At 40.3% G+C, this 8776-nt stretch overlaps 1 protein-coding gene across 1 annotated transcript; it reads right to left on the reverse strand.

Moving 5' to 3' along the window:
- Positions 1-129: 129 nt before the first annotated feature.
- Positions 130-8434, reverse strand: LOC140578375 (interphotoreceptor matrix proteoglycan 1-like). Its single transcript, XM_072698974.1, has 4 exons — positions 8235-8434; positions 1641-1856; positions 385-551; positions 130-168 (listed from the first exon to the last, which is right to left on the reverse strand). Exons 1-4 carry the CDS (start codon positions 8299-8301, stop codon positions 130-132), a joined length of 489 nt encoding a protein of 162 aa, XP_072555075.1. The 5' UTR covers positions 8302-8434.
- Between the last annotated feature and the right edge of the window lie 342 nt (positions 8435-8776).

Genomic DNA, 8776 nt, shown 5'->3' on the forward strand with positions numbered 1-8776 from the left:
TTTCAATTTTAGGAACTCAGTCCTTAATTTCCTGTTGAGATTCGGTAATGAAAATGGCCCCCAAACAACAGTGTGACGTCCCCTATCCTAACGTCAAGATCGTTATAATACAACAGATTGTCTCTGTGTCTACCTTTCTCGGTCAATCTTATGTTGCACATTCACCGTCTGTAAACAAAGAAGATTGTGAGGTGAGGGCAGGAACACAATAGTACACGCAGTGCAAAAATGCAGATTTGTACCAACATAAAGTTTGTAGCAAGGTCAGCTCGAGAAAAGTTTCTGAATTTGTATCTTGATAAATTACCAGTCATCAGAATTTACAGGCACAATTGTGTTTTTCCAGCAGAGCGAGAAGGTTACAGTGTCCACCAAGTCATGCACCTTGTGCAGCATCTCCACGTGCTCCCGAGAGCTGCTGAAGCTTTGGAGCAGGTCGCTCATGCAGAGGGATTCCTGCTGACAGGTGGAGACCCAGCTGTCATACTCGCTGGTGCTGGGGACCCGGTCCAGGAAAATGCGGAAGGCCTCCCACACTGCCGTCTGGCAAACTGAGAGCAGAATCAGTCCCTCCCTCTCCATCGAGCTCTAAGGCCGGGGCCTGACATCTAGCTCTATAACCCAAGCAAATTCCCTGCTTCATTCAGCCGATACCATCAGATGCACAACTTCAAACAACTGACTCCAAACAATTAGCATGCAGCTAATTTTTAAACAAATGCTAATAAAAAAAAAAAAATCAGTATTATGTTTAATGACGATAAAAATAATATATGGTGGAAGTTCTGCACTGTGGTTCACTGTTTAACCATATACTGTATATTTGCCCCACAATCCTAAATAGGACAAGCGATTACAGAAAATGGATGGTTGGATGGATGGATGGATAGATAGATGGACTGTACATTGTATGTATTATTATTATTTTTTTATTAAATGCACATAGAGTTTCATTGTACATGTACAATAATAATCAAGATATTCTATTCTATTCTATTCTATTCTATTCTATTCAATTTATTCTATTCCTGGAGACTGTATCTGAATATGTGCCCCTAACCACCACATTACTCCTGTGGCCCTGGTCGATGTTTAGAATTTGATTCAAGGAAAATTCCCTACAGCATGATCATTTTCATAAACCCATCATCAATTATTTGAAGGGGGCGTGGCATCATTTTGGTCGATATACATCGCTTTATGTCCAGATAAGCGTCCAGAACAGGGGTCCACATTACTGAGCGATGAAGTTCTGATATTACCTTAATCTCCGCCGTACTCTCTCGTCAGACATTATAGAATGGCCTTGAATAATTTAACGGCGAGAATGTTCACATAAAAGTGCGATGTTCATGACGATCCCCTGGCTTGCATTGCTGATTGCGATGCACTGAACCATCAGACAGAGCCGGGTATCTCTATGCTCAACCTTTGAAATTCTTGAAGTCTTGTTTGGCTCGGAATGGGAGTTTTAAAGGAAGAAAGGCCCAGCGCACGATCAAAGGGAGACTTCTCATTACTTTAGAAGGCTTGAACGGATTTGTCGGTTTTTGAAACAGGACAGAAGAACAGAAAGTGCAAGAATTATCGAGATTCGTAATGTAATGGCCGTGAAGTCCAATCGAGCCGGGACCTCTTACCTCTCAGTTTGTAATAAGCTTGGTGACTGGCAAGGGCATCTTTGATGCTTTCTTGAGGACAGACTTTAACCCCTGTTTGGTAGATGATAGACCTCTTTGTTCTCCGTCTTCCCAGATCAAACATTCTTTTGACATTGAATTGTTTGGTCATCTCTGGCAGTTCTTCTGTGTGTTTCCGGCTGTCTCTGGGCAATGGGGCATCGTGGTCATTTAGATCTACAGCAAAGAAGAATTGCAAAAAAGAAATGACTCTCTTCATGTCATTTTTTTGAAGGGGAAATGGGCACAAGACATGTGCATCAAACAGATGAGAAGTCTGTCTAACAAGTAGTGATTTTTTTTATTACAGAAGGTATATATTACTTTTCTAGCATTAGATCCTGCTATATATTTCTATACCCAGCATCATTTACATCAGAATTAAACTAAAAAGATCAATAGCTACCCTTATTTCTTCATGTTTAAATAACATTTTCTATTTCTCCGGATCTTTGTTCTGCTGTTGAGAAACAGGAAATTTCTCTCTAATGGAAAACCGCCTCTTCATATTAGGTGGCACAGAACGTCATTGAAAGTTCATTCGAGCACAACAGGTAAGTCTAGAAAAAACATGGCTACTAGCATGCAATAAAAGTCTTTTATTTTCACTTCCTCGCAGCACAAAACATGCAGACGAGGCCGAAACAGCAGGCAGGATGCGTCAGGTACCGGAGTATGTGTGACATGGTGTGTTTCAGGTTGCTATCGTGCACAGATACCCACATGCACTTCTGACTGGCTTTCAGAAAAACATGAAAAGTGAAGCGGGTGTGTTTTTAAACTACATTTAAAGTTTTTGCTTAAAGGACAATTCCAAAGTTCATTTCACGGGTTTGTCATACTTTCTGTGTTAGGAATTATACAGTAATAACGTGACAATGTGATACCACATGGACCATACTTAATTTTCCCAGCAGTTATTTTACTGCCATGGGATATGAAGGATTAAAATGTGTAAAATGTTGGAAGGCCTCTTCCTTAATGCAAAATTACAATACACTTTACATTTTAAAACAAAACAGAAGGGATTGAGGCATTTAGTGTATATACACAGATTAAGTTCACATAAATTTCACTCTAAACTATCAACAAAAGTCACTTCCCAGGTCACTGTGCATTTAATATGATTTTTTGTGTATATATAAGCTCCTTTCAATAAACACTTTTTGAAAATTTTTACCTTTATAAGTTGACTTTCTGAGCTTTCACCTGTTATTACTTGTTTTTATATTATAAACGAAAATCACATCACTTGTATATGTCTAAACAACACCTGGTTTACATACTACTGCTACTAGCTGCGGTGCGACATGGTGCAGGTAGGAAAAAGGTGAAGATCCACTGATGGCTCCAAGATAAAAGGGTTCATTAACAAACTGAATACACCGGGGAAAAGCACCGGGGTCAGAAAAAGCTATTGAAAAAAAACAAGAATGAACTACAATAACCATAAAGTAAGACAATAGCAAACTGGGCAACACACGGAGCAGGACTAGGCAATGGAACAGAGTGACAAACAAGCAGTAACTTAACACAGGTAACAACACGCTGTAACACTGACACAATGACTACCTGAGGAACAGGACAAGGTCAGGCACTAATATACACTCAGATAACGGCGGGTGTGGACCGACACAAAATCAACCATTCAAAAAAGGAGCAAGACAACAAGACACAGGTGAAATAACTTGTGATTAACAAGAGCGGGAACTAGGGAACATTAACAGAGGGCTAACAAAGCTAAGGAAAGACTAGGAACAAGTACAAGCAAAACCAAAACCAAACAGGACACAAGTAGGTCAAACCAAAACAGGGAAGCAAAAATAACTAATAACAAACACTAGGGAACAGAAAACCAATAAATATAAACATCCCCAAACCCATGACCAGAGGGTTACAGCCTCAGAGCCCCACACTAAATCCACTGAGCTATGTGGCAGTCTGGGGAGCATCCAGGGAAAATACACTAGGGCTACAGGGCTATAAGACAGGGAGGGGAAAAGTGGGATGACCAGTGACACCTACTGGCCAAACGGGGATGAGTCACAAAGGGCAGGGGTCACATGGCACTGACCTTGATACTATTACTACTACTACTACTAATAATAATAATAATAATAATAATAATAGTGTTCTTAAGTTTTAGCAGCAAAATATTTTAAGCAGGACAGGCCAACTATGATGGGAAGAAATTTGATTAAATTTATTTGAAACAAATATACAATTTAGAATTTTAACAATACTTTTATATTATTAATGTATATGTTCAAAATGGGATCATCTCAATTACCAGAGTAAGACTAAACATATTTCAAAACACAGCCCAGAATGAGAAAGACCATGGATGGATGCTCGATTCATAATGCTGTCCGTAACATTTCATCTGTTACTAATAGAATATATTTTTAGCAGCTAAACTTGTAATTATTTATGATAATAAAATTCTATAAATTAAATTCTTGTTAATAGAACATTTAGAACAATTATGATTCTAGTGTTTAGCTGTAATGGAAAGGTTCTTCACATTCATCCATTTTCTAAGTTCTTATCCAGTGTAGGGTTGTTGGGAAGATCCTGTTGCCATAGAATTATGTTGATGGAAATATTGTTTGATATTGTTCTGTTATATGTTCGTGCGTAGGACAATGACGTACAATATTTTGATTTGATGTATTTGCATACTGGACATAGACTTCAACTTCAGCTATTAACAAAGCATGACGTTGAGGCTACTTGACACATTTCCAGTGCACCAACATACATTACGGGATTAAATAATCGCTACTCCTTCAGCTCCACCAGCTAACACACTTTGATCAGATTTGTTCATGGTAATACTCAAGATTGTCAACCACACAGAGCTTTAAGTCTATTATGGACATGGAAATCCAATCAGCCTATTATCCAGTGGAAGCCAAACCAACATGAAGGATGAACATTATGGTCGACACTCACTCAGAAGGTCTTTGAAACAAAACACAAGCAAAAGGATTCTGCAACTCAGTAGGTTGGCGCCAAGACCAGATAATGCTCAGGAGCCGTTTGGGGGCTCCCCTGTCATGGGGGGGTGGGGGGGGGGGCATACAGGTGCAGTGATCGTGGTTAACATGCGATGTATATGTTGAGATGGTCAATGCTCAGTGCTCACTGTATATGCTGGTGGGGCTCAGCTTGCATTTCACTCACAGAAGGTCCTGGAAGCCCCTGGTGGTTAATTATCAAAGGATCCAGGGGTTCTGAAGGTCCTCTTTTGCTCTATAAGCAAAGGGTACTGTTGGTGAATTCACATTGTATATGAGGCTCATAGCGTTTAGCTTGCACTGCTATGCTGCGTTCCATTTCAACTGGGAAGTCGGAATTTCATGGTTCCTGGTCATAAATTTCAACTGGAACAGCCACTGAAACAGCCCCTGAAGTTGAATTTCTGACTTGGAAAGTTGGAGGAAGCACTATAGTCCCTATCTCAGAATTCAAGATGGCAGCGCCTTTTATCAACAGAAGCAAAAGCTGTAGTTTTACACTGTTTATTAGCACTTATGTCATATTTGTGCCTGATTAAACCGGCTGTACACACAGTACTGTCCAACTTCTATCTGAGGACATACTGCTATAGCATTTGTATGCGCAAAATACCGCATAATGTGTTGTTATAAATTGAAATTGCTAACAATGGCTAGCATACTGTAATGAACCTGGCTAGAACTAGTATTGCTAAATTTTTGGTATTGCTCGTTAACTCAGGTGTGACATCATTCCTAGCTCAGATTTTTGACCTGAGGCGACTAGTGTTCCGAGGCCCCCTCCTACCCGAGGCCCAGGGGTACTGGTCCCACTGGCCCAGTCCAAAATCCAGCCATGACTGGCACTGCAAGAAACCAGACAGCAGCTCAGCCACGCAGATATATCTAGTTGTGTTTCATGTCCTCTGATTTACTTGTGGTATGATTCCAGACCCAAGGGAAAAAAGAATTTAAAAATCAGGCACGATTACCTAACACACTAAGCAGGGTCCTTTCTGGGTCCTTCAGTGCTGTGTAACTTAAACCCTGCCCCAACATTGCCCACCTGTTTTTTTCCTGGTCATGCAGAAACAGCCTGCATTCTTACCCTGTCATCTGCTACAGCCCATAACTATATAATTGTCGGTTCCTTGAGCCGGAAAATTTTTCGCTGCTATGCCAGATATCCTGGGATGCATCACTCAGTAAACTCAAAATAGAAGCACAAACATTAGCATGGAATAGAATGAAGGGGATTGGGAGTGACTGAGCAATTCCCTGTAGTTGCTGAGGTGTGGGCTTGGTTCCTGCTCACGTCTCTGTGTTAATGGAATTTGCCGGTTATAGTGTCTGGAATTCTGCTCAGAAACTAGAGTAGCTTAACTGGCATAGGAACAGAAACCTTCCAGAAACAGTTTTCATAGGATGATACTAGTGAGCACACCTGACCTAAACTGGCAGCATTCAAGGCATAGATGGGGGTTCTGAGCCAAGACCCCGAAACTGATTCACCTTATTAGACTATTAGGTGGGGGCAGAATCAACCTCTCAGTGGAAGAGTTTGTAACTCCTTGTTTTTCCTGACGATGGCTAAACACTGATGACAGAAACATCATACAGTGAATTTAAATACTAAAATTGAGGACAGAGTTTAGATAGAACACAAGAAAACAGCTATATGGGTTTTTGTATAAAATTAAAATGAAATAAAACTGTCATGATACAAAAATTTGGATAAATCTGTGCTAAAACATTAGCTAGCTACCCAAGCTAGTTTTTAGGTATGAACCAAGTGAATACCCCAAAGCTCTTTATTCACTTCCACAATGATCTCCTAAAATGAGAACCATGACGTGGAGACAGCAAATCTGACAGTGGGTGACATGATTGTCCTCAGGATTAATCCAATGAGTTATCATACATCGTTGGATAACAATTAAATTGGAAAAACAATGACATATCCTGTAAATGTCTGACTGAATTAGAACTCGACGTAGGGCAGGAACTGCATGGTCTCAAAACAGACCTCACTGCCTCATTGGTATGTTCTTTGTTGCCTTATGTGCATCAGTTTGCAATTAACCATTTCCTGACCCTAATTAATAGAAGCGTACAAATAATAGACAGTAGACAATTGCCTGTTAACAGCTTCGCACTCATCAGTGGGGTTTTGGTTCATCCGTACCGTAGAATCATCTGGAAGCAATTTCGTCTCTGTCATGTCTGTGTGTGGGCTGCAGACATCTGATGTCGGCTTGAGACTCTCAAAACACTGAAACGAAACCTATTTCATTTCAGTCTGTTTAAAATGTCACGGGTGTGACTGAGCAGTGTACCTGCAGAGTCTGTGCAGTCCCGCCTCGAGAAGCATTAACCTCTCAACAGCGTGCTGACAAGTTACTGAGAACCTTATTAAATATGAAATTAAACTCCCACCCAAAGAGCACCTGCAGAAAGGTAATCGCTCTACATCACGCCTGTCTCTGAAGATCTGCTGTTACTTTTCTATGGGTGTTCTATGGGGTGGAGGGGGGGCACAAGCCAGAAGAGATTAACGTCCCACACGCCAAAGAACAGAGGGCTTTTGTGCGCTTCCATAATCACTGAAATTATGAGAGCCAAGTCCAAAGAGCATTTGGATCTGTGAAGTGTTTCAAGCACTCTTATAGTTTGTTAAAAGCATTCATTATTGATGGAGGACTTTAAGGAGATATGGGTGACACGTTAAAGTGTTAGCTCTGAGATATCTATTTCAGGGCCAGGGTTCCTGGGAAAACATTAGTGGTACACACACACACACACACACACTCAGGAGCATTCTGGGGTAACGGCCTGTCTCATTAAGTCACCCATAACGAGACGAGGGAGAAACATTCTTTGTCATTTAAAACAAGAGCACATATAAAAGGTGAAATCATCCAGAAACACCAAGCGCTTCATTTTACAACATGTTCATTCTCAGTTTAATGTTTCAGACATTATGTGTTTCATTAATCAAGACCGTTTAAGGTAACTTGCATCTGAGCGCTTCACTGCCATTAGCAAATTATTTTTAAGCAGCTGATGCAGTCGTGAAATCATAGTGCATCATGTCATTGGACTTGTTTTGGCATTTTAATGCATTAACAGTTTAGGAAGTGCTGTAAAATTTTTATATTATTATTGGGAACAAAGTTTATTGTTGAATGAGAAGTCATTTTGGCTTGTTTTGTATGATAAAGGACCTAAGTTTCTGTGAGTATTCTGTACTAAAAGTTTAAAAGTTTATTTAAAAAGTTTGAACAATTGCATCTGGTCTTTGTGATAAAAATCAGAACATGAAACAATTATCAACATAGTTAAACTAAACTAATCAAGTTAAATGCCCTTTAGAACCGACATATAAAGGAATTGTCTACTCTGCCTGTACAATGGGTCAGTCACTTGGCACCAATAATCTCCCTAATCCCTGTGCATTATCAAGCAAGAATTTCTCTGTAGAACTCATTTAAACCAAAGTAAAGCTAGGAATTCTCCATTTAATGATCACAACACAAGGTCCCATTTCAATGCTTACCTTTGATTGTAGATGCTTGGACCACAAGTAATAAAAATGTAAAGAAAAGTGTAATTTTCAAAAGCATGATGGATTTTCGTGATTCATTTCATCTTGCATCCATAGGAAGGGAAAAGGTCCTTTGGAATGGTGATCTTTCTGGGCTCCTTTCAAGCAAATACGTAGAGGGGTGGACATTGATGTTGGACGGTAGGTCGGGAGAAAAGAACGGAGATGGTGGGAATTGGACAGTGATGATCCCAGAGAATTTGGGGTGAGAGAGAAAGAAAGAGAGAGAGAGAAAGAGAGAGAGAGAGGATGGGCCCAGTGTCACAAAAGCAGCCAAGTGGAAGGAGGAAAAAACAAAAAAAATCACATTCTGTTTTGGGAGTAATCTGTTGATCTTCTGCTCAGACATAATCCTGCATCTTCATCTTGTTATTGACCTCCTGGAGAAGCATTTGTCACTCAAAGGAGCCCGAGCCTGGCATGGACTGTTTCGGTCACCCCTTCCACGATCGCTCCGTCCTCCTAGATCACCCAAAGCGAAAACCTCGATCCCC

This window comes from Paramormyrops kingsleyae, chromosome 14 (assembly GCF_048594095.1).
Source record: "Paramormyrops kingsleyae isolate MSU_618 chromosome 14, PKINGS_0.4, whole genome shotgun sequence".
Lineage (NCBI taxonomy): Eukaryota > Metazoa > Chordata > Actinopteri > Osteoglossiformes > Mormyridae > Paramormyrops > Paramormyrops kingsleyae.

Bases quoted from the DNA above. Each gene is read 5' to 3' on its own strand.
- LOC140578375 (XM_072698974.1), bottom strand. From the start codon at position 8,301: ATGCTTTTGAAAATTACACTTTTCTTTACATTTTTATTACTTGTGGTC. The intron at 552-1,640 runs GTAAGAGGTCCC...TTCTGCTCTCAG, and splicing joins AGCTTATTACAAACTGAGAG to TTTGCCAGACGGCAGTGTGG. The intron at 169-384 runs GTGCATGACTTG...CTTTGTTTACAG, and splicing joins ACGTGGAGATGCTGCACAAG to ACGGTGAATGTGCAACATAA.